The 26,494-nt window shown below is 42.3% G+C and overlaps 4 protein-coding genes across 10 annotated transcripts; all 4 read right to left on the bottom strand.

Moving 5' to 3' along the window:
• Positions 1–243: 243 nt before the first annotated feature.
• LOC127767177 (UPF0481 protein At3g47200-like) lies at positions 244–2,288 on the bottom strand. Its single transcript, XM_052292427.1, has one exon. The coding sequence runs from the start codon at positions 2,202–2,204 to the stop codon at positions 810–812; it is 1,395 nt and encodes a 464-aa protein (XP_052148387.1). The 5' UTR covers positions 2,205–2,288; the 3' UTR covers positions 244–809.
• Positions 2,084–10,104, bottom strand: LOC127767176 (putative ion channel POLLUX-like 2). 4 transcript variants are annotated; one of them, XM_052292425.1, is made up of 25 exons: positions 9,834–10,101; positions 9,651–9,742; positions 9,381–9,493; positions 8,522–8,787; positions 8,268–8,339; positions 8,034–8,109; positions 7,793–7,891; positions 7,546–7,700; positions 7,352–7,456; positions 7,169–7,255; positions 6,592–6,676; positions 6,362–6,509; positions 5,588–5,664; positions 5,417–5,497; positions 4,804–4,995; positions 4,604–4,717; positions 4,390–4,482; positions 4,142–4,268; positions 3,981–4,057; positions 3,628–3,675; positions 3,473–3,542; positions 3,320–3,393; positions 3,125–3,235; positions 2,271–2,389; positions 2,084–2,194 (listed from the first exon to the last, which is right to left on the bottom strand). In XM_052292425.1, the coding sequence occupies exons 1-24, from the start codon at positions 9,926–9,928 to the stop codon at positions 2,297–2,299; spliced, it is 2,550 nt and encodes an 849-aa protein (XP_052148385.1). In that variant the 5' UTR covers positions 9,929–10,101; the 3' UTR covers positions 2,084–2,194; positions 2,271–2,296. The 4 variants fall into 4 exon arrangements, 2 of the variants coding, with proteins under 2 accessions (XP_052148385.1, XP_052148384.1); XR_008016337.1 differs by lacking the exons at positions 2,084–2,194; positions 2,271–2,389 and adding an exon at positions 2,482–2,908 and having other exon boundaries at positions 3,125–3,228; XM_052292424.1 differs by lacking the exons at positions 2,084–2,194; positions 2,271–2,389 and adding an exon at positions 2,482–2,908 and having other exon boundaries at positions 9,834–10,097.
• A 393-nt stretch (positions 10,105–10,497) lies between these two features.
• LOC127767261 (pentatricopeptide repeat-containing protein At3g23020) lies at positions 10,498–19,222 on the bottom strand. Of its 4 annotated transcripts, none has more exons than XR_008016347.1 (4): positions 19,037–19,222; positions 16,183–18,914; positions 12,727–13,449; positions 10,498–11,262 (listed from the first exon to the last, which is right to left on the bottom strand). XR_008016347.1 is itself a non-coding variant. In XM_052292539.1 (2 exons), exon 2 carries the CDS (start codon positions 18,840–18,842, stop codon positions 16,371–16,373), a length of 2,472 nt encoding a protein of 823 aa, XP_052148499.1. In that variant the 5' UTR covers positions 18,843–18,914; positions 19,037–19,222; the 3' UTR covers positions 15,586–16,370. The 4 variants fall into 4 exon arrangements, 1 of the variants encoding a protein (XP_052148499.1); XR_008016348.1 differs by having other exon boundaries at positions 16,183–18,909; XR_008016349.1 differs by lacking the exons at positions 10,498–11,262; positions 12,727–13,449 and adding an exon at positions 13,503–15,578.
• A 617-nt stretch (positions 19,223–19,839) lies between these two features.
• LOC127765503 (probable 3-ketoacyl-CoA synthase 20) lies at positions 19,840–24,563 on the bottom strand. Its single transcript, XM_052290415.1, has 2 exons — positions 23,760–24,563; positions 19,840–21,086 (listed from the first exon to the last, which is right to left on the bottom strand). Exons 1-2 carry the CDS (start codon positions 24,468–24,470, stop codon positions 20,223–20,225), a joined length of 1,575 nt encoding a protein of 524 aa, XP_052146375.1. The 5' UTR covers positions 24,471–24,563; the 3' UTR covers positions 19,840–20,222.
• Between the last annotated feature and the right edge of the window lie 1,931 nt (positions 24,564–26,494).

Raw genomic sequence — 26,494 nt, 5'->3', positions numbered from 1 at the left:
AAACAGTAAAGATTTTCACTTATAAGCTGTTACTGCTAGAAGCTTTCTAAACAGTAAAGATTTTCACTCAGATTTTGAGAAGCTGTAGATGTAGAATCCAGAAAATAAACTAGAAGCTTCTCACAAGCTGTTTCTTAGAATCTTAAGCTTCTCTAAATAGGGTCTTTGAGCACTTGTTTGAATACGGAGATTTTAGGCACACTGTTGGTTTGCCTTAATTATTTGATTGGAAGCAAGCCGCCATGTTTCAGTCATCTCCCCTTTTAAAATCCTGCAAATTCCTATGGAGTATCTAAACAGCTCATTTTCTCAATTACGGATCCCAAATAACCATTTTTTTACCCGCAAGAAAAAACTTTTTTTCCATTACACAGCAGACGCACATCTTAAACTTGCTATTTTTTTTTAATTGAAAGCATGTTTACATGTATGTAATATATATAGAAACCAAGGTTAAATATTTTAATGGTTGGAGTCATACACCATCCATCATACACCACTGGTGCTTTCCCCAAAGGACCTTACTGATCCCAAATGACCCATTGTGGAGTCAGATTGGCAAAGGCTACACCATACTGAAATCTCTGAAACATCCTCTTTCTGTTTACAAAGATAACACAGCGAAACTGTGCAGATTCTCTGTCCCTCCACCTCCAATCAAGTCCTCTTCAACAGATGCGTGACAATCCACAATTTCGCACAACATTGGTACTATCTTGTTTCGTGAAGGAGCAAAGGACCCGCTTAACAGCCAACAGAACGTAACAACAGCAAAAGTTAGAAAACCACCATCCACTTTCATAGTATCATCAAGAAACGATGTACCAACAGAAGGCCAGCAAAACATACGCCGTCACAGCCAGCACCGCGAAGAACGCGGTGTCCGACATCGGCGTCTGCGTCTTCTTCCTGCTGGCCCTCGCCTCCTTGTACAGGACTACGTCCACCATCATCCGGCTGAGGTAGTTCTCCGACGACGGATCGACGTCCTGCTTGCACCGCCTTCTCAGGGAGAGCTCAGGCTGGGCAGGGGTGAACTGGACGTCGAAGATACTCCTCTTACGCAGCAATTCCGTGTCATGGTGATCCGAATTCAGAGCGTCCATGAAGGCGGCGTAGTTGGCCACATGGGACGTGGTGCCCTGGTAGCATTTCTCGAACGCGATCAGGTTCTGCAGCAGCTGGATGCTGGCATCGCTGACCTCCAGCTGAGGGATCTGCACCTTGCCATGGCTGAAGACGATGTCAAGGAAGGTGAAGGGCTCCTGGAAATGGCTCAACGGCCACCAATACCATTGCTGCCTCCTGGTGATGCGAACCCCATCGGTGTCAAGCTTCTTGGCAGGATCAATGCCGGTTCTTGGTGGCTTTGGTGGTGGCTTCATCAGATCACTGTGTAGCTTTGGATTTGGAAGGAGTGACCGGTAGAGCAGCTGCAGAAGGCAGCGCACGTCCTGGCAGCGGATTGGGCGTGTTGATGTGCGCATTCCAGCTGGCAGGTACTTGTTGAACATGTTCCTCGCGCATGCCGTCAGGTCAACAGCTTTGTCATGCTCCGTCTTCAGAATGTCAAACAGGATCCTGACAGCGACGAAAGGTATTTGGTTCTCTAGCAGGAGCATGTCGATGGCGACCAGGCTCCATTCCCAGGGTCTCTCCCACTGGAGTGTCTCGTACTCATGATCGAGAAGCCCAGCATCCAGCTTTGTCCAGTATTCATGCTCCGCACCTTTGTTCGGGTCATGCCTCAGCAAGAAGTGCAGAATGAAGCAGCCGTCGAACAGCAGCATCATGCCGATTCCCTCCTCTGTCATATCAACTGGTTCTGCGTATAGCTGCTGGAAAGACTTTGTTTTGATTGTCTTTGACAGTCTAAGCAGGAAGGCCTGAACCAAAGGTTCAAGGCTGTGGTTGCTACGCTCCAGCAATCTGTTGACACACCAGTGCTTATGTTGTTCCATTCGCCTGAAGCTTGGTGAATTTCTCCCTGAATGGAAGTAGGGACCGATGCAGACAGCCTTAGGATGGTAAGCCTCTGGGTCGCGCAACCGAGTTTCTTCAGGGATACGGGTGATACCATTTTCATATGAAGAACACAGCGGTACTTCACAGCTCCGGGGAGTTGTTAAGCCTGAAGTTTCATCGGTATCCCCATTTGCACTCGCTGTCATCTTCCTCATCCTTGTGTTCTGCCCTGCATGCATGAATGTACAGATGCAAGTAATTACAGGTGAGAAATAAGGAAAAACCGAAGACAACAAAGAACTCACCTCTTGGTTGCTCTGGAGAAGACATCTCATGAAGCCAAATCAGAAGATTTCCCGTAGTTGATGGTGCACGAAGAAACAATCTGAAGAAAACTTTTAGTAGTGATGGAGAAGAATGTCTCCTACAAACAACAAGAAGGTTGCCTCCCACTTGATCAAATCAAACTCAAAAGAATAGTTATATATGGTTTTATTCAATAGTCAAAAGGCAACATCAAAGAACTTTCCTTTCCATTTCTTTATGCAAGATTGCTACATCAGACAAGTTGACTATGTGAATCAACTATGTTTACAATAAACAGAAAAGATTCTGCAGTTTAGCTGCAGATAAATAAAAGAAAAGCTCAAAAGGTTCTACAGCTATTAAGGCATATATGATATTTTACTAAATGGCCTTTATGACTTTTTTTTTATTTCCCTTTGAACCCAGGGGAAAGAATGATTAACATCTAACGTGATACAAGACCTCATCATAATAGATGAAGCTACTGAAATTTCAGCAGAACATCAAGCTGGAAATTTTATGTGGAAGTGTCTCCACCCCTTACAACTGGCTGTTCACCTTCAAACTCAGATATCACAATGAGTTGATCTGTCATTTCAAAAGAAAGTAGCTCCAACTTGTTCGTAGGATTTATATACTGCATGGTATACAAAATATAAATTAGTTGGTGGTTATTAACAACACTTGATTCATGGACTGCTATTCACAACGCCAAAAGAACCTCATGTCAATACAAATCAGGTCCATAAAGCTAGATGGCAAAGTTAAGAAGGACCTGATCTTAACAAGGTCTTATGTACTTCGAAAATATCACACCCTTATAAGGCTACAGAATAACATAGAGAATCTTAACCTGCTTCTTGCCCTTGACATAGCCAACCGCAACTTCACGACGCAAAATCGCCCTTTCAGCGAGCTCTGAAAATGATATCTTCTCCCCTTCTTTCATGTAGAATCCTATTTCCTAGAAAATGTGCAGCAAAAAAGTTCCTTGAACTATCGCAAAAATACAAGAATTGGTCAGAAACACCGATTATGCTCATATTACCTTGATGTAGATCTCATCTCCTTCAGCGTTCAGAATATCCTTCCATACTTCATTCAACTCACTACTTCCCGCAACTACATCACATTTTCTTTTATCATGCGATAGATTTCAGAGAAAATAAAATAACCAAGATTGATTAAAAAAAAAACTAACCCTGCGCTGTTACAAGGCTCATAACTTCCTCTGCTCCAATAAATGAGAGGGATGGTTTTATTCTAGACATCTGCAAAAAATGAAAGGCTAAAAGATTTGCTTCCAAATTAAAGTAATTTGATGAATTTAGTAATAGCCAACAAGCGAATTCTCACTTGCTTTCCCAGTCCCGTGTCTACAATTTCTGATACAAGATGCTCAACCTGTAGGAACACATTCAGATAAAAATTACAAAATTCAATTATATTTTATTATTTATAAGAAAACTATTGAACGAGATGACTAGTTGAACCACATCATATTCAAGAAGAAAACAAAATAGCATTGAACCATTCATATTTTATTGAACCATTAGTAATGCAAAACAACAGGATAATGATTTTATGGATTTTAGACAAAGTGTATCACAGTATTCCAAAAGGAAATGTGTTGCATGCTGATGAGAGAATGGAGGTTCACTTAGTGTGTTTCAAGCACTATAAATAATGGGAACTTGAGAACAACTGACCTTAATGTCATGTTTCTGGCAAATGTTTTCAGCAAGGAGAAGAGTATACGCTAACTGTTTATCAACCTGTGCAGTATCTGCAGAATCCATTAGCAGGTGAACTTCAATTTTATATATAACAGGGAAATAGCATGGTTCTGTTACTGGCATGTAACCCATACCTCCACCTAGCCAGTCTTTGTCAGATATTACGACAACTGAAAACGGAACATTTTGGTCATGCTTCCTGGATTTCTTAAATTTAATTATTGCTTCCTTTAGAGTATCATAGTTCATAGGACATCCCACCTGCATTAATGCTATCGCATAAAAATTAGCGAATAACAATAGTAGAGTTATTTTTCTGCCTGTGCAAGCATATTATCAGTGGACATCAGAGGTTACTATTCACATAGAGGGTTTAAGAGACCTGATGGTTAACTTTAATATTTTTCAGTTGTTTCTGCATGAGGGGGTTGACAATACTGCTCCGCTCTTTAATAGGGGTTTCTGACAATATTTCCTGCACATCAAAGTTAACTTATTAGACATGAACATACGTATGGATGTGGCAATGTAGTCATAAACTCCTCATTTTCTACTGCAGCTAATATTTTTATCGTTCCTATTATCCCTACACATACCAATACACTGCCAGGTCCAAGGTAATTATCATATTCCCGAATCATATCAGTAACTTTTGGCCGCCAACCAACAATAAGCACGTGCTCTCTTGGTCCTAGCGTGTAATCATTGCTCTGCATACAGTCAACCACTTATGAACCCAGTAATCTGACGGAGAGGGGATGGATTTCCATTGGTACATCATTACACTAGCATTTACCTTGGAGAGCGTTTTTGAGGGGCGCTTTCTGATGCTATTTAGCCGTGTTTCATTCACCTCAAGAGCCATACTAGACGATCTTTGTCCCTCTGTTGACTCTGAGTAATGACTTGAATTTTGTGCTCCATTTGGAGAATTTGAGAATGTAGACTGTGCTCTTCTCCTCCAGGAAACAGGAGCAATAAGTAGTAGCTGTGAATTAAAGGAATCAAGAATGTATGACATCATCAGCTACAAAACTCAATTGTCAAGTACTATGTTCTCTTGATTGATGATATAACTGGAAATCACAACCGCGTTATCTCTTGTAGGGAATGCAGGTAGTTCCAGTGGACCTTTTAGAAGAAAAATGCCTACTAGTAAAATATTCAGAAACTAACAGATACTTAAACTTATGCTAACTTTAGTAATTAACAAGATAAGAACCTAATCAGTATCTATTTAACAGAACAATGGAATAAGCTCACTTTGGTAATGGCTTAGGACGGTGGTTAGAAGGGCTTTAAGACTTCAATGAAAAGATAATTCTTCTGGAATAATATGTTGAGAAATGTTTTCTACTAGTTGTCCTAACATGAAAAGGAAAACAACAACAAAAGAAAGAAAAACTTACTTTGTCTGTCTCTGTCAGCACTTCATCCTCACATGGGTGAAAGTGCATCATTCCAGATCGGAAAATACCACAAACAACTGCCTGGTCATGAACACAAAGCAGAGAAATCACGAAAATGAAGTCATACAGATCTGCAGAGTTTAGACATCCACTTATTTGAAGTAATATTACATCTGGGATCCTACGCCTCACATCCACATACTTCATGCCTACTACTTCCCGAAAGCTGAAAAGGTTGAAGACGTTTTCTGCATGATAAGAACAACATAAGTCACAACCAGATAATGGATCCTATCATTGAGAGCACAAAATAATTCAGGTACTCACGAACCAATTCAATAAAAGGCAAAAGCATGTAAAAAGCAGAAAACAATAATGACAAAATCATAAAACCATTTCAATATGAGACATTTTTTCTGATAGTTTAGATGTAAGTGCAACCATTGACATCAGAATTGCAGAATCACACACTAAACTATGGTAAACTATAAGATGGATGCTAGTTCCTGAAGTTCAGAAGAAAGAGAAACAATATGTTTATGTGTGGCTAGAGATGACCCAAGCTGGCCACAAAAGTGATTTTAGAAAAAGGAAAAAATGGCCAGAAATATTGCAAATGGTACAGTACCTAGGAGGCTCAAAACAATTATTTAGTTCATAACCAAAAGTTGGATTGATATATATGATTGGTTCTGAATCAGTCCACAGTTGTACTAATTATGTGCTGAAGTGTAGAACTACAGTTCAATGAACAAAGGAGGCACACCAGGGCTTAGGCACAACTGGTTTTGTGAAACAAACCAGAAAGGCAAACGGGTTTATTTGTGTATTCCAAAATTTGACCATGTGAAAACAAAGTTGGTAGTCCTTAAAGATAACTGCAAATCTGCAACCTTCTACATAAAATGTATCAACAAAAATATATCAGTAAGATTAGAACAATACTGTGATAATTAAGCAAGTGCCTGTAGATTTTAATAAGACCCTTTTGCCTAGAACACTGCACAAACAGCTTAGAAGCAGCCATCTCCACCGGCTGCACATTTAAGCCTGTGATTGATTTCAGAAGATCGCATGTGGTTGAGTTAGAAGCCTACAATGATATAAAATGAATACATAAAGGCACAATTTTTTATATTTATATTGATTGCATGAATTTAGGAGGTTGTATATACCTCAACAATGGTAGGAATAGATGCAATTTGTGGAAGAGATTGCAGAGCCAGCAGGGAAAGAAATGCATCTGTATCCACTTCATATCTGGTCAGGTTCAAAAAGATGAGTTCTCAAAAAGGTGGTTTTAAGTACTCAAATTTCAACAGGACTTGTTTTGCAAAAGATCTGCTTGTGTGGAAAAAAAGAAGTCTTTACATATGGCATTTATATTCAACAAATGGCAGACAAGAGATATGTTCAGAGCATCCATTGCTTTCCCTTAGAAAGTTTGTCTTGGTAATCAATTCTGATAAAGTGACTGCCCATTTCAAGTTATCATTCCAAACCTCCAATAAAAAAGGTTGAAGTATCCCATAAGGCCATGATCCCATCCAGTACTAGCACAAATGGAATGTAAGTAACATTGATGAATTGGATAACCTGCTGATTTTAGCTATCTCTACAATCTTAATGCGACATCACAGAGGTTTGTTATGAAACAGAACATGCCCTTCTCTGAAATGATTTCCAGTAAAGAAAATGCAATTTACTCTGTGCTAACCAGAGCAAATTGAAAAGTTTGTGCTGTATGCATACCGTTCATTCTTTGCAGGCAGGATGATTATAGATTTTGCCTTATTTGCTGCTGCTCTCTCAAATGATTTTGTCAAGCTAAGGCTACAGCTGAAATGTAAAAAATTGGAGCTCAATGAGTTTTGATATGTCAAAGAAAGTGTGTCAAGCGTAAATGGATGGAAGCAAATGATCGTGACCCTTTACCTCTTGGTGAAGACGTCAATATGGTTTAAATCTTTGGCAAAGCTATCTCCAAGTTTCTCGATTTGCTTTCTGGGAAGATCAGATAGAAGAAGAATTCTCTGCTTCCTTGACATTGTTCAAAAGAAAGTAATCAGCTGCATTAGAGAATATAGATAGGCAAAACCAGAATATTAATTATGTTATCCTTCAATTACCTTGCAGTAGCAGTTCCTAACCTAATTGATGATTCATGGAACTTGTTCAATTGATTCAATATGGATGGCAGATGACTATTGACTCCACAAATGATGATATGATCATCCTCAATGACTTGCTGCTGTGCTCCTTCTCTTACCTTATGCATCTGGATCTGTACACGATAAGGTGGTTATTTACCAGAGGCATGCACTGAATTTAATGTTCTTCACCTCGATTTTGTATATTTTCAAAAAGGTAACTTACTCTAAACTGCTCTGTCGTTGCGCTTAACAAACGAGAATAAAACAATATGCCCCAGATAGCAAGAAAGAACCCAAGCACACGCTCAATGCGCGTCTTTTGCTGTTAAAAGAAAGATCATATTAACATAGATTACATAAAAGGAAAAACATTTATATAAATGGTTATGCTAATTTAATAAGGTTACGCAAACCTAATTTGAGCATATATCTTCAATTGGCAACAGTCACTAGTCTCTACTTACTCTTAGGTGAGTAGATGATGAAATTAGACATGCCCAAGCTTCCCAAAAACATTCCTCTAAACTTTGTTGGTTCTTCCTGAAAAATAAACCAAGATATTTCATCATACTTTTATGCTTGTCCAATTATTACAGAGAGGTTTTTTTAAAACAAGCATACAAATAAAAGGAGCAATGCTAGAGAACGGAGAAGATTAAATTAGAAAAATGCAAACTCTTTAAATAAAAATAACAGACCTGAACTTATGAAACAAGAATCCCCCAACAACAACTAGTGAAAAGCACGTAATCATCAAAGTAATGATAGACCTGCCAAGATAAGTCAGTATAAATTATGAAATTGATTTACCATGAGCTAAAAATATATTATGTGTAAATTAGGAATAGACAAACTTTTCAGGATGTGCAAAAAGTGAAAGTCCAGTAATGCAGTAATCTGCCAAAAGAAGCATGAAAAATACCAAACATATATGTCTAACTGCTCAACTTACAAGGCAATGTTCCGTTCAAGCTGTGAATTGAATAGGTAGTACAAGCGTGAAATGCTCCATCGGATATCAGGCAATTGTGGAAAACTAACATCTAGCTTCAGAGGAACAGGTTTTTTCATAGGATCTGATATGCATGCCAATGGTAAACTTGTAATGTTGTGTGACATCCAAGGGAGAAATTTTGTCATCAACTGCATCTGGCCAATAACAATTTTGTGTAGAACACAGAATGTGATGCTTACAACAGTAACCACGTTGAAGTTTCCCTGAAAAATTATGATTATGAAACATTAAGCAAGACAAAGGTGTTTTTGTATATCATCCGTTGTGAACTGCAGCTGAAGGGAATACTGAATACATATGGAATATATTTCAATTGAAATCGTTGCTTCAAAAGGCACAAATCAACTGCATTATTTCTAATTATCGATTATTCTCATAACGAGGAGTTAGATGAACACGTCATTCAGCAGTCCCTAATCCATATTCCAACAAAGGAAGCATGGACCAATCTAAACCTGGTTGGTCCAGAAAGCAGTAGCTCACAACTGTTATTCGTCAATCATAAGGGCGGGATTTGGTTATTGGGGTCTGATTATGCATTTATGTGTATAATAAAATCATTCTTGTGACACTGCCAGTGCAGAACCACTTAATTAGATGCTCTGTCAAACAACCCGACTTCACCACCATTGACCTATAAAGCATGTATTCTAGAAAACACATGCCACCTTAATCTACCAATCAAATTTTTGCATTGCCATCATAAAATTCACATGCTGGCCCTGGTGTCTATCATCATCACATCACAATTCAAAAAGAAAAAGAAAATGAATGATGTACCGGAAAAAAAAATCACCTCAGCAGGAAAGCTTGGGTTATTTCCGGATGTGGAAGTGGTTGGTTGTTCTAGATTACCATTAGTCACCTTCTCATTCATCCCCATTGCTGAGTCGAACACTCTTACTAGTCCTGGCCAACGCAAGCATAGAAATAAAGGCATGCGTAAAAATTAAATTGATAAAATCAGAACATGGTTCGGTCACCAATTTCGTTTAAATAAAGAGAGAAAACGTTAGAAATCCAAATAGCAGACAGGAAACGCGTGCTGCATTTGCCGCCCACGAACCTCGCTTGCTTGGGAGATGGCCCGCGGAGCGGACTCCGACTCCGATTCCACCACCGCGATAAACGCGAACCTGCCCGGGGAACGCATGAAACCTAGGAGGAAAAAGAAAAAAAATCAGAGACGCGGATTCAGATCAGCAGAAGATCAAAAAAACCCTTGTACACATGTAGTAACAGTCTGTACCTGAGGGCCAGTGGCAGCGCGGGGCGGAGGCACCGCCGGGCGGCGGGCGCCCGCGGCGGCGACGAGACGGCGGCGGCGTCGAGCTGCGATCTCATCCCTCCCTCCTCCACCTCTCTCGCTGCTCCACCGGCGGCGAGGTGCTCGCGCGGCGCGGGCGGAAGGACCGAAGCAGTTGAGCGAGAGTGGCAAGCGAAGCGAAGGCGTTTTGACTTGACGAAAAAAGCAGTGGAGTCTCGAAGCAGTGTGGGGGAGGGATGAGGGGGCCAGCGCTGAACACACAAATATTTTTTGTGTGTGATGATCAGTGGATCAAGCGGATTGGGTTCTCTTTTTTTTTCTGTGCAAATATTTTTTTTTCGTCTTCAGAGTTCATACTGTACAGAAATTCAGCGAAAATGAAAATGAAAAGGATAAGAAGGACGACGACATGTGTAGCCTTGCCTGCATTGCCAAAAAAAAAAAAAAACAAGTACAGTACCAACAAGTTCTAAAATGACAAAAACACATGCCAGCACGTGCCCTTTCCTTCTATTTCTCTATAGACCTGTTTTGTTGGCTGCTACGGTTCGTCAAATTTTAAAGATACTTTTTCTAATCATAAATATTTAATTCAAGAACAAGATTTATCAAACTTCTGCAGTTTGCCCTTGCTAAAAAAAAAGATTTAACAAACTTCTAAAAGTTTGACTAAACTACTGCTATCTCCATCTTAAAATATAACAAATTTTAGCTATGTGTTTATTATATTTTGAGATAAAGTTAGTGCTGGAGTATACTCCAACTCAGAGGAGGTGACTGCTAGAAAGGTCAAAAAGGATATATACAAAGACACCTCACATCTGTAGTTCGACACACATAATTTTGTCTGACAATTACTAGAACTGCAGACAAAATCCAATTGTATGAACAGCCTTGTGGAATCTAACAGTGGTAGTAAGATCGCACCAAGCATTCGATCCAACCAATATTGGCACCGACACCGTACAGAAGGCATCAAAAGCTGGCAGCATAACCAAGTACTAATACATGAACTCGATACAATAACGAACCATGGAAGGAAACACATCAAAATATAAGTAGTGTGTAAGAAGAGATTAGTAGACGGCTATGCAGTACTACTACTTGGATTTTCAACGGAGCTTCATCCATAGGTTAATGGAGAAGCAGGTCACCCGGATGAGTTCATCGGTGTCAGTGGAGAAAACGGTTGCAGGAGTTGTTGTTGGGCACGTGCAGACGAAGAACCCCTCTTACAAGGGGCTGTTTCTTTGGGGCTTGGACTTCATGTTATGCTGGCCAAGCCCGAGAGGAGAGCAGAATGTACAAAAGATTGGGAATCTGGGATCGTTGCAGCAAGACATTCTTCCATGATCTTGAGTTGCCTTTGCCCAACATCGACAGCCTTGGTTCCGTTCTCCATTGATTTCTCCTGCAAGGTAGTAACAACCAATGTCTTAAGTCTTAACACAGTCACAGAGGTAGGAGTATTGGTTAGAAGGCTACAGTAGTGCTCACTACAGAAACATAATAACTCAGCTCCATGATTAGTATGGATAAATAAGGGAGCATGATTCACATGCAAGGATAAAAAAATAACATCTGCTGAGGTTTGGAGGACTCATGCTGATAGTCAAAGGTACCATGTTGAGTTGGACTAATGGATCATCTAGTGCAAGGACAACATTTAGGCATAAGGAGATCTCCATTTTTTACTTGAACATAAGGAGATTTATTGCAGATAGTACAAACAAGCTCTCCTTACCCCCCAAAAAAGGATCATAAATACCCAAAAGAAAAACTAATAAGCTGAATGGACTAACTACATGAGCAGAGAGAAGCATACTACATGCAAAGCTTTTATGCAACTCTTGCAGATTCACATTCATAATTTCATCATTGAACCTGTAATGGTATCATAGTATACTTCAGAAGAGGGGTTTTGTTGCGGGGATATAATTCAGAGGCTTAACATTCATAAATGAAGTAGGGCCTATCATATGCATTTGTCATGATCAGTTGACCACCATCAGCAGAGTTCTTAATGGTTCCGCACCCATCATCAAATAATCCCTAAATAAACTTTGCCACTGAATGGATGTTGACATAATGATGCAGTATGTCAATTGGGTAATGTTATTTACATTCACATCATTAGAAATTATGTTAGTAATCAGATTCTTACAAGCTTAAATGCCCACCCTAAAACAAAGAAAGATCACTACAGGAAAAAGTGGCCCCTTCATACACTATGTTCAGGCTAGTTAATTAGGTCCATCTCACAGAGAACCTCAATCCCTATTGACTCAACTTACAAAACCCTGAATTTGCCTACAATCTTTATCTCTATGACAAATTAAGTTGTTGAAGACATTAAATTATATAAAAGTTTTCAATGCTAAGTTCTTACGAGGCTTGCAACATTTATTCCTGAATGATTCCTACTGCATTTTAGATTTTTAGTTCACTAATCAACTAATACTCCACAGCCAGGAAAATCCAACTGCTCTTCCATGAAGTTCCAATATCAGGTAAATCTGTGGATGATCGAACCCACCTATAAAATCATCTCAAACCTTATCAACTAATAAAGCAGCAATCAATTCGTCTTCCAGATTGGACCATCCTAAACACTCCCAATGCCAACAACACAACCTGGTCATATCATAAGAGGATGGCACAAACAGATACTAAAATGCTGGATAACATCTTCGTATGAGAACAGTAGCCACCATACCAAACCATACTGCACAAATCGCATTCCCCATCGCAAGCAAACGGAACCCCCCCCCCCCCCCAAACTACAACAACAACAACAACGCGTGTCTCCCCTCCCAGAACTCCTCTCAATCAATCGGCGGCCAAACCAAAGCCATCGCAAAGGAGAGCAACATACCTCGGAGCCGGAGAGGCGGGCGGCACGCGCTCAGATCTCGAAAGTGAGGGGGCGCAGCAGCGGCAGCATTCGATCGGGGACAGCGACGCCGCCTCCGCATCCGCCCCGACGCGAGCCAAGGGCAAGGCGAGATGAACACGAAACCCCAGCAGCAGAAGCGAAGCGACGGTATTAATAAAAACGAGCACAGTAGTACAAATCCCCCTCCCGGATTTCCCGCGCGAACGCGGCGCGGGTGCTTTTACCCTTCTACCCCTCCCCACGGAGAGGATAGCGACGGGCCGGGATGGGGCGGGGTAGATGGGTAAATTCAACCGCCGTCTCGCCGGCGAGGCGACCTCCCCCCGCGCTTTTTACCGATGTGCCCCTCGTCGTCGCGATGGAGTATCCGGGGCAGAAGGGTAAATTCCGATTCATCGGCGGCCGCCGCGGAGCGGAGAGGAGAGGTCTTGTCGTCAGGCAGCGGCAGCGGCAGCGGCAGCGGCGGGAGGGGACGGGGTGATTTGAGGTGAGCGAGACGGTGAGCTGGGGTGGCGGTGAGGAGAAGCAAACGGGCTCAGCTTGACGTGGGAGATGGCAGAGCTAGCTGCAGAGCTTTCAGTAGCCAGCTGAGGTGAACCAGACCAGCAATGATGCGTATCATCCATTGATCACAGGTATCACACCCATCTCATCTTTGAGCACACCATATGTCAGCAGCATCTCCTAGCCCGGAGTATAATCCTGCGGTAGTAGTAGCATTTTCAAGTCAATAATCAGTTACTCCTCTGTCAAAGAAAAAAAAGCAATTTAAGTCAATAATAATCAGTTCCTAATTATGGGATGTATCTAAACAAGGTGGATGTCCAAATACATCTTTTTTTAGACGGAGAAAGTGAAGTGGTACGATCAAAAATAAATGGCAAGTATTGTAGAATCTGTTTCAATGTTGTACTACAAAATGTCAAACAAGATGTTTCACTGTAACGAAAAACTGAGATGCAGCAATGTCAAACAGGTGTTCCATGGTTGCCTGGTTTGGATGTTCAAAATATTTACTCCAAAGACAACAGAAGCAACTTGAGCATTTCTTTTGTTTTTCTTCTACGTATTTCCCTTTTGCCTTAGTAATAAAAAAGAGATAGAGCGTGTACAGAGATTCACACATCGTATCGTATTTAGAACAGGTATAATAGCAGGCTATAAGCCAGCTGCAAACATATTTTAAGGAGATAAATAAGGAGAGAGAATAGCAACGGGCTACATATTTGTAGCCAGCTGTAGCACGAACTCCAAGACGCAATGTGTGTGTGACAGGTGGGACCATGTATTAATAGTGTGGTATGTAACTATTGTATGGATGAGCTATTAGATTGGTTGTAGATAAATTGGAGTTAGTAGTTGGCTATACTATTAAGGGCCCCTTTGATTCACAGGATAGGAAAAACACAGGAATAGGAAAAACGCAAGAATTGAAGTAGTAGGTTTCTCAAATTCAAGGAATCAGGAAACACAGGAAAGACAATAGGAGTCCTTTGATAGTGCTATGGGAAAAACAAAAGAAAGTTCACAAAGAGGTCACACCTCTTGCTATTTTTCCTATAAAATATGAAGCATAGGAATACAATCCTATGGAAAGTTTCATTTCTTTCCAATGAATCAAAGAGACATGTAGGAAAGAATCCATAGAGATTTGAATCCTACGAAAATCCTTTGCCAATCCTTGATTAAATCCTTTGCCAATCCTACGAATCAAGGGGCCCTAAACTTGCTCTTATCCTTCAAATACGTAGCAAGTTGGCAACAGGCGGCAACATCATGAATTGCAGATGTCCACTCAAAGCAGCACCAGGACCCTCAATCCATTTTATCCAATGTCACGCTGAGGGCCCATTTGAATCATAGGAATGAAAAAACGGAGAAATAGAAAAAACATAGAATTCTGACAGGAATGTAGGTGTAAAACAGAGGATTGCAAAACACAGGAAAAACATAGGAATGACCGTTTGATTGGACCACAGGAAAAACACAGGAATTTGAGGAGAGATAAAGACTCAAAGGATTTCTTCTATGAGGTTCTACCTCTTGTTAAAATTCCTCCAAAACTTGTATGGGAAGAGACATTCCATAGGAATTTCATAGGATTCCATAGGGTTCATTCATTTGATTCAAAGGACTTTGTAGGAAAAATTCCTATAGGAATGAAATCCTCTAAAATTCATATGAATTTCCTTTGAATCAAAAGGGGCCTGAAAATGTAACTCCCCATCAATGGCACAGCGTCCCAGTGCACTATGCAGTGATGATATGTGATGACCTCAAAATGGCTTGCTATCTGTTTGCTGAAACTGATTCTACTTCGGAGCGATGTATTATTGCTGAAATATACTGTACATCATACATGTGCAATATATACTACCCTCTATGACTTGGTAAATAGTACTGGCATGCCCAACATAAAATGTTGCTGGTAAGTACTTCGTATTGTACTATATTACTCCCTCCGTTCCACAATATAAGGGATTTTGAGTTTTTGATTGTAACGTTTGACCACTCGTCTTATTCAAATTTTTTTTGCAAATATAAAAAACGTAAAGTTGTGCTTAAAGTACTGTAGATAATAAAGTAAGTCACAAATAAAATAAATAATAATTTCAAAAAATTTTGAATAAGATGAGTGGTCAATCGTTACAAGCAAAAACTCAAAATCCCTTATATTATGGGACGGAGGGAGTAGGATGTAAATAATCCAAGATTACTGGAAACCACATATGCCAAAGAATTTAAAATTGTTTGTTGTGTGGTAAGAGTAAGACAAGTGGAGATGAAAATGAACAGAGTCCGTCCTGCTAGCTTGCTTCAAAATTGCACACCTGAGAACTCAAAGCACGCCTAAGTTAGAATGTCTTCTCTAATAAAACCATTGAAACACATGTTTGTCCAAAAACTAGAATGCAGATGCACTTTGCAATCGAATTGATCAGTTTTCATGTTCTTTCGGTTGCAAATCTAACATATACTGACAGCATTCAGTTAAAGCATGGCAGAACTAAAGAATAATACTATCTTGTTTAGGACTAAACCACAGTACTCAATCTCTGTGGATATCTATGTGGCAGAGTTAATGAACTATTGAGTACTGTGGATATCTATTAGTACTAGGTTGAACACCTCAAGAAGCTAAATAGAATAATAACATTTACAAGCAATATGAAGTATGAATAGAAAAACTACTATGGGCATCATATTAACAAAACGCAAAAGAGACCTGCCATTACAGGAAAAAAATATTTCCAGGTTAGTAATACAGTTAGAAATGAAATACGCTGTGTTGGAGATTGTCAAAATTACTGAATCTTTGCTGTATTTAGATAATCTAAAGATGTTCCAGTTAATAACATTAAACCCTGATGTTGGAAAAGTGTGAACCCATGTATTGTGGTACATACAGATTGGGGAATATACAACAAAACTGACCTGCATCCCTGCGGTAATCTAGCCTGATCCATTGGAAATTTCACCACATTCTTAGAGCACCAGTCAAACAGTGGTCATGGGGTTTTCTTTTGAAGATAACACGGTGCTTTCCATCAACTGTTTAGTAGATGGATCACCACCGTGTTGTGTCAACATCGAAGATGTTAAACCAGTTAGACTCGAAATATTTATGAAGTTACATGCTTTCTTGTATTTCTTTTGCCATTCTTGGAATTGCCAATGTCAAAAATATGCGTCCTCAGAGCTGAATTATCACTAATACGTCGAGAAGAACTACCACCTGATCTTACCGCCATGCATAGCATCCTGTACCAGTGGCGCAAGCAATCATGAATTCTATTTTTTCTGAGCAATTCTAACCTTCTAATATCATTATTTGAAACTCCTCGTTTCACTAAAATAATCTTTAGTGCCTTGAATGTTGCATCATTTGGTGGTGTGTTCGATGCCAACATCTTCTGAAATATTTTAAGGGCATCTTCCATTCTTCCACCAGACACATACATTTGTATCACAGAGTTGTAGCTTAATGCCTGAGTTAGAAATCCTGAAGCTTGCATTTCCTTAGAAATCCTGTGGGCTTCATCAAAGCGAGCAATTTTCTTGTACAAGCACACCATCATTGCATGTGAAAATTCATTTGCCTTTCCTGTAACCTTCAAATTCTCAAAAATCTCACGTGCTTCCTTCACCATACAATGGTCACTATAGAGGTCAATCATGCAGTTTGACGCATAAAGGTTGGTGTCTGCATTTAATGATTTGAGAAGCTTGTACGTTTTCTGTGCCTCTGCAAGATACACTACCTTTGTGTACAGCTTGATCAAAGAATTATATATTGTAGCACTCTCACATAAACCAGCCTTTTTCAACAAACCAAAATATGCTTCAGCTTTCTGGACATCTCCAACTTCAGCATATGCATCAATTAAGATAGAGTAAACATAAGTATCAGCTTGGATCCCTGAAGTGATCATTTCTCTAAACAGGCAGTCGACCATGTGTAAATTGCCATTCTTAGCAAAGCAACTGATTACCACAGAATAAGGAACACAATCAATCAGCAATTTTGCTGCCTGCATCTTTCTCAAATAGTAAAGAGCTTTCTCTGGCAATTTAGCGGTTGACATTAGATGAATCAGAGAACTGTAAGTCAAGTAATCAGGCAAAATGCCATACCTCTCCATGCCATCAGCAATCTCACAAGCCTCGTCAAGCTTCTCTACTAAACCATATGCTTTGATCATAACATTACAAACACAAGTGCTTAGCATCTTCCTTTTTATGCAGCACATAAAAGCCTTCTCTGCAAGGAGTATATGCCCTCTCTCCCCAAATGCATCAATATTTGCAGAAAAGCACTCAGAGTTTAACTGATAATTGAACTTCTCAAACCAACGCCACGCTTGCTCAAGCATCCCAGCATCGACATACATCCTCGTCACAGCTGATTGTGTGTATTCATCAATCACCATGTTCCTCTCATACATTTCTTTAAGAAGAGCTTGTGCTTCAGTGACCATGCCCTTGATAGAGTATCCATACAAGAGAGTGCGGCAGCTCACAACATCTGGAAGCAGATTTTCAGCTTTCATCTTCCTGAAATAGTACTCCGCAACATCAATATCATTGATTTCTCTGTATAGCGAGATCAGAATATTATACGTCCTAGTGTCCGGAAGGCACTGAAACTCCTCCATCGTTCTCATCAGAGAAGCTACTTGCTCCATTCTACGGTGTTTACCCCAAACATGAATCATTGTGTTAAATGTAACAACATTTGGTGAAACACCTTCTCTTAACATCTGATTGAATGTATCTGATACTTTCTCAAGTTGCCCAGCCTTTCCATAAGTATCGATCAAGGTGTTGTAAGTATACAAACTATAGCAAGGATGCCCTTTCATCTTTACATCTGACTCCAAGGACCATCTCTTGAAGAAAAGCTCGGCTTTCTCATACTCCCCAGCCTTCTTGTGTACCTGAAGCACAATACTCATAGTAATCTCATCAGGCAGCAACCCACGCTTGATCATGTCGCCAAGCCAAAGCAATGCCATCCTCTCTCTGCCCCCTTTGCAGTGCACATCAATAAGCGTGCCATACGTCGAATTATCCGGCGCAACACCACCGGAATGCATCTCATGCCATAGCCTAGCAACAAGGTCCCATCTCCTCGCCCTCCCAACCGCGCAGAGAACAACATTGTAGTGTATCACATTGACCTCATGGCGCCTCCTCCTGCGAAACCAGTTGAAAATTTCAACCGCTCTCCTCCAATCCTTTTGCTCCTTGAGAATGATTGTCCTCTCCCGGTTGCTCATCGTGTCCCTCCATGGCCGGAGCGCCTCCCCGATATCCTCATTACGCTCAAGCGCCTCCAGCATCGCCGGAATCGACCCGCCATACTTCACCCACCTCCCACTCTTCTTCCTTTCAGCAGCCTGCGTATGAACCGTACATGGAACCACCAAATTGGGGGAAGTCTCGACGTTTCTCGCCGGCGCAGACACTGCGCTGCTCTGGAACGAGAGGTTGCTATCCCTCCAGCGAGCTCCCGGCGCCGCAGCCGCGAGACTCGGCGGCGGATTCAGCGGCGGCGCGGTGGCATGGAGGAAGCAATCGCACGGGCTCATCATCTCCCCACCCCCAGCCTTTATCCGCGCCAAGAAAACCACAAATGCACCTCGGCCTCAGCTTCCACGGCTACTCTGGATTACGAGAACCAAATAAGCAAACCAATTCGAGCCAGACCAACCATGGAGAGAATGGAAGAGGAGGCGGAGATGGCACGGCAATTTGGGAGGCAAAAGGCGAAGTACTAGTCGCTTACCCCGGCTCAATCCGGAGAACGACACAGCTCGGAGGCGGAGGAGGAGGCCGACGCTGCTCCTGGTTTGCTACAGGTTGATAGCAGAAAGTGAGGTCGTCGCGGCGGCGGCGGCGGCCGGCGCTCCGGAACCACCGCAGCGGCAGTGGCTGCGTGGGAGCAATGGAGATGGGAGGATAGGACAGGACAGCGTTGGTGGAATCCGTTGCACCGGCTAAAGGGGCTAGTACTCCATTTAGGCCCATTTAGGACAGGTGTCACGGACTCGTGGGCCTTGTCCAATAGGGAATCTGGGCTAGTAAAGCCCAGTTATATTTTGGGCCCATTTAAGGTCTACGAATATATGCCACTCGTGGTTTCTCTAAAAAGAAGAGAAGTATAGGACCAAGAGTGTTAAGAATTACGTATTCTACCGATCAACGCATAATCAAAGAAACACAAAGTTGTGGAACACTGAAAAAATATACTTTATTTTTTTCTGGATTAGAGTACAAAACGAGAGACGGTGGTGTCTGGGAGGGTTCCGCCTCGTCTTGGAACTTCATGGTCCTATTAACAGGCGGATGAGATTAATGGCTTACACTATAAACTTGCTTACGCCATAAGATTGATTCTCCTGCAAGCTTGCTTATGTTGCAAGCGTCCTTCTACGATAAGCTATTTTTTTTAAGATATAAGCTTTCTTCCGGCGTAAACTTTCTCTATAATAGATATTGCACTCGTGTAGGGGTGATCTTTTCGTTTTCGAAGGAGAAAACCCCTGGTCACTAGTTTACGCGGAAAACCGACAAAAACCAATAACTTTTGATCAATACCGTGTGGAAACCGGCTAATACAAGTCGGCTTCCACAAACTGAGTATCATCGGTTTTACGAAACCGATCATTTTTCGCAAAAACCAAACAATTTTATGAACCCTGCTCATCTCTTAATTCGTACAACAACAAAAAAGATTCATAACAAAGAGAAAATACTCAAGTTATTGTCGTATATACTCAACCTTTCACACATTTAACACACACGATTGATTAATCAGTATACCTAGACAAAATGCCGCACAAGGAATTATCAGTCCTTCCCTGACACGATACGATGTCCTCATGTCCATGAAACAACACGCGACAGTATTTTTCAGTCCATCCATGACTCGTGACGATTTACACGCAAGTACACATAATTAAGTATGTAGCTTATTCCGGTCGTACGTGCGACGCCGCGTCGTGTCGGTCGCCGTCGCCGCCATTGGCGCCGTCGTCGTCGTCGACGATGGGCACCACCTTGGGCACGTGCACCGGCAGCGCGTCGATGTCCTGCGCCCACGCGCCGGCGTCCCGGCCGGCGCCGCCGTCGACCGTCCTGAGCGCCTTCCAGACGGCGCTGTTGCACTTGAATCCGGAGCCGAACGCGATCTGCCACACCCGGTCGCCGCGCCTGATCCTCCCTTTCGCCTCGCAGTAGGACAGCTCGTACCACAGCGAGCTGCTCGACGTGTTCCCGAACCTGTAGAGCGTCATCCGCGACGGCTCCATGTGCCACGCGCTCAGCTTCAGGCTCCGCTCCAGCTCGTCCAGCACGCCGCGGCCCCCCGCGTGGATGCAGAAGTGGTCGAGCGCCGCGGTGAAGTCGGGGAGGTAGGGCTTGACGCCGGCGGCGTGGCCGAACACGCGGCGGAGCACCACCGTGGCGAGGAACCGGAGCTGCTCCGACAGCGGGAGCACGAGGGGGCCCAGCGTCGTGATGTTGGTGCGCAGCGCGTCGCCGGCGACGGACATGAGCTCCTTGGACAGCGACACGCCGACGTTGCCGGCGCCATCCTCCTCCTGCGTCACGCACGCGTAGCTCCGGTCGCTGGCGCCGCCGCGGTGGGTGCGCACCGTGTGCATCAGCTGGTACTTGGCGCGCCGCCGCTCGGCGCGCCGGTTGGACAGGAGCACCGCCGCGCCGCCCATCCGGAACAGCGTGTTGGTCACCAGCATCGGCCGGTAGTTGCCCATGTACGCGTTCAGCGTGATGTTCTCCGTGCTCACCACCAACGCGTACGTCTCAGCGTGCACCTGCATGTACACAAACACAAGTTCTGGTTTAGTTCCAAAAAATTTTTTCTTAAAAACATCGCATCGAATTTTTATACACACCGTAAAGCATTAAATATATATTAAAAAACTAATTACACAGTTAGGAGGAAATCGCGAGATGAAACTTTTGAGTCTAATTAATCCGTTATTAGCTAGCATATGTGGGTTACATTCGTCTCACGATTTAAATTAGTTTTTTCTATTCGTGTCCGAAAACCATTTCTAACACCCGGTTAAACATGCTATGTGACATCTAAAAATTTTAATTTTACGAAGTAAACAGATCTAAGTGAAAAACCAGTTGCATGCAGTGATCAGGAAGTGCTGATTTTTTTCTGAAATGGAGTTAAACCATGAAGTGACTAGTGCATGGTAGGTGCAGGTGTTCATTGTTGCCATGTCCTGCGACGGCCTGAGATTTTTCACGTTTCGGTGCTAGCTGTATGTACAGTGCTACCGATCTCGGAGTACTTGGTGGCAGCAGGTAAGGTTGGCAGTAACTGCCACCCAACCACAGTAATTAACTCTCTGGGCTATAGCTGGCCAGTGTTCTGAATCTGAACACAGGAGCGTTCAGATCAGGATCTGTCTTTGGATGTTGGAAACAGGACAGTGTTACAGTGGTCACATGGAGCAGCCTGAACAATGGGTAGTATGGGAGTATGGGACACAGCCTGAATCGATCTGGGCGTTCTTTCGAATTTCTTCGTAGCACACAGTTTTGATCAAAATATTGGAGATGTGTGTCTTCTGCCGCAGAAGCTGTAGTTACGACGATTCTTTACCATGGCTGTGTTTAGATCCGAAGTTTACATCCAAACTTCTAACTTTTTTTCATCACATCAACCTATCATACACACACAAACTTTCAATCACATCGTTCCAATTTTCAACCAAACTTCCAACTTCACCGTGAACTGAACACAGCTTATATAGTTCATCCGTCTTAAAAAAACCCCTCAACCAAGTACCGAGAGGCGTGACATATCACATCCCAATACTCGATTGAGTTTTTTTACGTAGAAGCTATAGTTACGACGATTCTTTACTATATACTTTCTTTGTCTAAAAAACTCAATCTAGTACTGGAAAATACTAGGGTGAGTTTTTTTTTTTACGGAGAAAGTAGTGTTAATACTTAAATTGGTAAGTGCCTCCCTATAGATCATTATCATGTTTATAAGGTATCATATAGTAGTATTAGCTTATAGATATGTAGTACAGGAGTACTGTGGTAGGAATAGTATAGTGGTACGTCTCGGGTGGTCAAATTAATTAAATTCTCATTACGCCCTTCAATTACAAATGGCACCGTCTTGTCAATCTAGCAGTAGTTTGTCTCAGATCCAGCAGCCCATATTCCCGCGCATGCTGGGACCGACCAATTGTATTATGGAATTTAGTTACTATCTATTTCTATCAGCTCTACTGTTTCAGATTAATTGGACTATTCATGTTTCATGGCTTATTGTCCTTTTGAGGAGTAGTACTATCTAAAATGGACTTAACAATGTCCAACTGGACAGTCATGAACTGACCATGTCCTGCTATGTTTACTATAGGTTATTAATGCACACAACAGCCTTAGCAGCCAAAGAAAAACTTATAATCTTGTTAATTAATCAGTATATGGTTAGATATATATATATATATATATATATATATATATATATATATATATATATATATATGTGTGTGTGTGTGTGTGTGTGTGTGTGTGTGTGTGTGTGTGTATGTGGGATACCCATATGGGACTCCACGGTGCCCGGGCTACAAGATATAAAACACACAAATTCTCTCAAATTTTTTAAAATTTTCAAATTGTGAGTATATACCTAGGTATATGAATTTTATTCATACATATACCTAACAACAAAACAACTCAAACTCAACTTTATTTCACAATTCATTATTACATACCTAACGAATTATATGTTTGAATGTTATATACCTAGAACCAAAATCTAACAAAAAAAAAAGTTCAAACTCAGTTCAAACTTGTTTGAACTTGTTAGTAAAGAAGTTAATGTTCATATCTAAACATTTAAAAAAATTTCATACTCATTCAAATTGGGTATATACTTAATTTGAATCTTGGAACCCATACTCCATGTAGCACCAATTAATTTACCTATATGTGTGTATCTGTGTGTGTAAGTATACTCTTTTAGCTGTTCTTAATGTAAATAAAAAAATGATTTGGTAGAAAACCATACTACTACTACTACTACTATCAATAGATTCATTAATTGTAAAGATTAATAAAGCTATATGCCTTAAAAGTTAAATCTAGCCAACAGGGTTGACTCCAGATATACTTAAATATGTTGACCAGAAAAACAAAACAAGGAATCTTTATTACGCACAGACTGGGACGTGTAATATAATCCTATATCCTTGCCTACTCATTGACACAGTTCATATACTGTCAGGATTGCATTACTGGTGTCTAATTGCACTCTGCTAGTTATAATTCGTCTATTAGTTCCTGCATGCATGTCCAACGTTGATATGTCATTTCTTTGTTACTATTACGTACGTGTTTAATTAGCTCATGCACGAACGTTGTACATTTTGCATGGGAGAAGATGTTATAACGGTTGGTTGCGTGCTGATCTGCGTGCATGCATGGTGAGTAGTATTAATTTGTACCTGAAGGAGGTGCTTGGCGAGATCAATGGCGATGATGCCGGCGCTGCAGCCCATGCCGCTGAGGTTGTGGGTGACGACGTCGTGGCGGAGGCGGTAGCGGTTCACGACGAGCGAGGTGAAGGACGGCGTGGGGCTGAAGAGGCTGGAGTTGACGATGACGACGCCGACGTCGGCCGGCGGCACGCCGGTCTTGGCGAGCAGCTCGTCGACGGCGCCGAAGACGACGGCCTCCGACTCCTCCCTCGCCGTGCGGAGGCACATGTCGACGGGGAGCGCGAACAGCGACGCCGGGAAGTGGGTCGCCTCGCCGAGCCCCGACCGCTCCATCATCCGCCGCTGGAACGCCATGCTCTCGCCGGTGAAGTCCCCCGCGAGCCCGAACCGGCGGATGGACTCGGCGCGCGTTGCCTCGTGCGACGCCGCCGGCTTGTACCCGGCGAGGTCCACCAGGTACACCGGCCGCGGCCGCGACATGGCGTACGCGTACGCCGCCGCCGCGCAGCAGCACGCCACCGCCACCAGCGCCCGCGCGTTCTCCCGCGCCAGCGCGTCCAGCGTCGTCGTGGCGGCGCCGCCGGCGCGCGCCGCGGCGAGCAGCAGCGTGACGGCGAGGATGCGCGGCAGGTGGCGGCCGACGAGGCGGTGGTACAGCGTCCGAGCGTGGTTCCGCGCCGCCTGCGTCACCGTCCTCAACAACTCCCTGCTGTCCATTGTCTCACTCTACCGAGTTCGATCGGATCGAATAGATTGCGATTAATTTACGAGACTAGTACGTGTGTGCGCGGTCGAGCTAGCTGCGGTGGCAATGGCGGTGTGTGAGGTTCGAGGGTTGAAGCGCATGGCGGGGATTTATACGAGAGGAGAAGGGGGGGGAGTAATAATGGCGGGAAGCTGTGGTTGAGGAGGTAGCGGTTAATTAAGTTGCGGCGCCATGTGGCATGTGCTTTGCCCGTGTACAAGTACATATGCGTCCAAGTAGGAAGAAAAACGAGGCGCCGGTATATGATCTCCCGACCGTGTCACGTAGTCATGTGTAGGCGCAGCCGGGTCATGGACACATGGGTATCGTACTACGTGAATATGGGTCATGGAGTTAACCACGATGTAGCCTCGCGTACGTACTACGCGGGAGATCATGGGACACACTATTACATGTGTGAATAATATAGTTGCTAGCTTGCTACACCTTGCCTAAGGCGAGGTGATTAAATTCTTAGCCACAATTTACCAAGCGTAAGGAAATTTTGCAATAATTTTTTTAGTCATTGACACGTGGGACCCAATTAGTTGGAAAAGATAATATTACGATAATTGTGGCTACAACCAAACACCTATTAAATTTGTCAGGATGTGGTAAACTGTGTTAAAGTGTGGCTTGCAATCAAACGCATCCTAACAGTACTGACCGGCCGAAGGGAAGCATCTAGCAATACATAGTATCATGATGTTGCTACTTACTCACATGTACTCCCACCGTTCCAAAAAGAAAACTAATCTAGCATTGGAGGTGATATTTTTTTATTAAAATGAATCTGGACAGCTGTTAACAGTGAAATTTGGTAAGCCCGGAGTAGTCATCGGCTTAGAGTCATCATCGGCTTCGAAGTCCTGAGATTAGCCGATGAGAGTTGTCAAGTCGTCAGTTGTCGGATTCTTGCTATATTCGATTAAGGAAATTGATCTACTAAAGGAAGCTTATCCAGAAGAGACCGAGTTCAAAGAGAATGTGGCATGACAAGTTATCTATTAATTAGGAATAGTTTGTTAGTTTCCTTTTATCATTAGGAAAGTGTGTTTAGTGTCCTATAAAGACTTTATCTTTTCCTTTTATTTTTAGGAAAATTTCTTTCTTGTTCGACAATGACTTGTATCAACCCGTGGGTATAAATATGTACACCCAGAGTCTATGTAATCTATCTTCACGATCAATACAATTCGGCGCATCGCCACCTTTTACCTTTTCTACTTTATTTTTTCGTCCGGTGGGACTTGGCACCTGACGCGGGGCTGCATCGGTGTTCGATCTCCGGCTAAGGGGTAAGTCCAGTGTTCCGCCGGCCCGGGCAATTGTATCGTTTACGTTGGCGTCGTTCAAGGCTGCATCAGTACATTCGACCTCTTGGATTGCTCTGGTTTGGATGATATATTTGCCTACCTATTTATCATATGTCTATGTTAATCTAGTCTTAGCATATCAATTTAGCTATATCGGCTGTCTCTCGCTTTAGGGTTTCTGCCGGTATCGGCAAAATCGCCTTGCTAGATTAGATTAGCCTAGGCATCTACCACCCTGAAAATCAGTCATCGGCTTGATTGTCTAGATATTATGTTCAGTCATCGGCTTGATTGTCTAGATATTATGTTTCTTTTCATACTTAGTGCTGCATCAGTTAAGTTTGATCTACTAAGTCGTGCTTAGAACCATAATCTCTAGCTTGCTTATTGATTGCCAATAAGGGTTTCATCGGGGTTCAGCCGGTGAGTTATCTGGACGTTGCATCGGCTCATGAGGATTGCATATCCATATAAGTTGGCCGATGACAACAAAGGTTTCATTGTTTAATCTAATATTGTGGATTTTATGACATCGGACCTCCAGCCGATGTATGCTTTAACCTTCGGATCGATGCTTATTTATCATATCATTGCTAGCCGATTGGTTTATATTGGATTATATTGTTATTTTATTACATCATCATCAGCCGATTGCCTTTATATCATTATCTACATTGGAT

The sequence above is a fragment of the Oryza glaberrima genome, chromosome 3 (genome assembly GCF_000147395.1).
Source record: "Oryza glaberrima chromosome 3, OglaRS2, whole genome shotgun sequence".
Lineage (NCBI taxonomy): Eukaryota > Viridiplantae > Streptophyta > Magnoliopsida > Poales > Poaceae > Oryza > Oryza glaberrima.
This window is presented reverse-complemented; position numbering and strand designations above follow the sequence as displayed.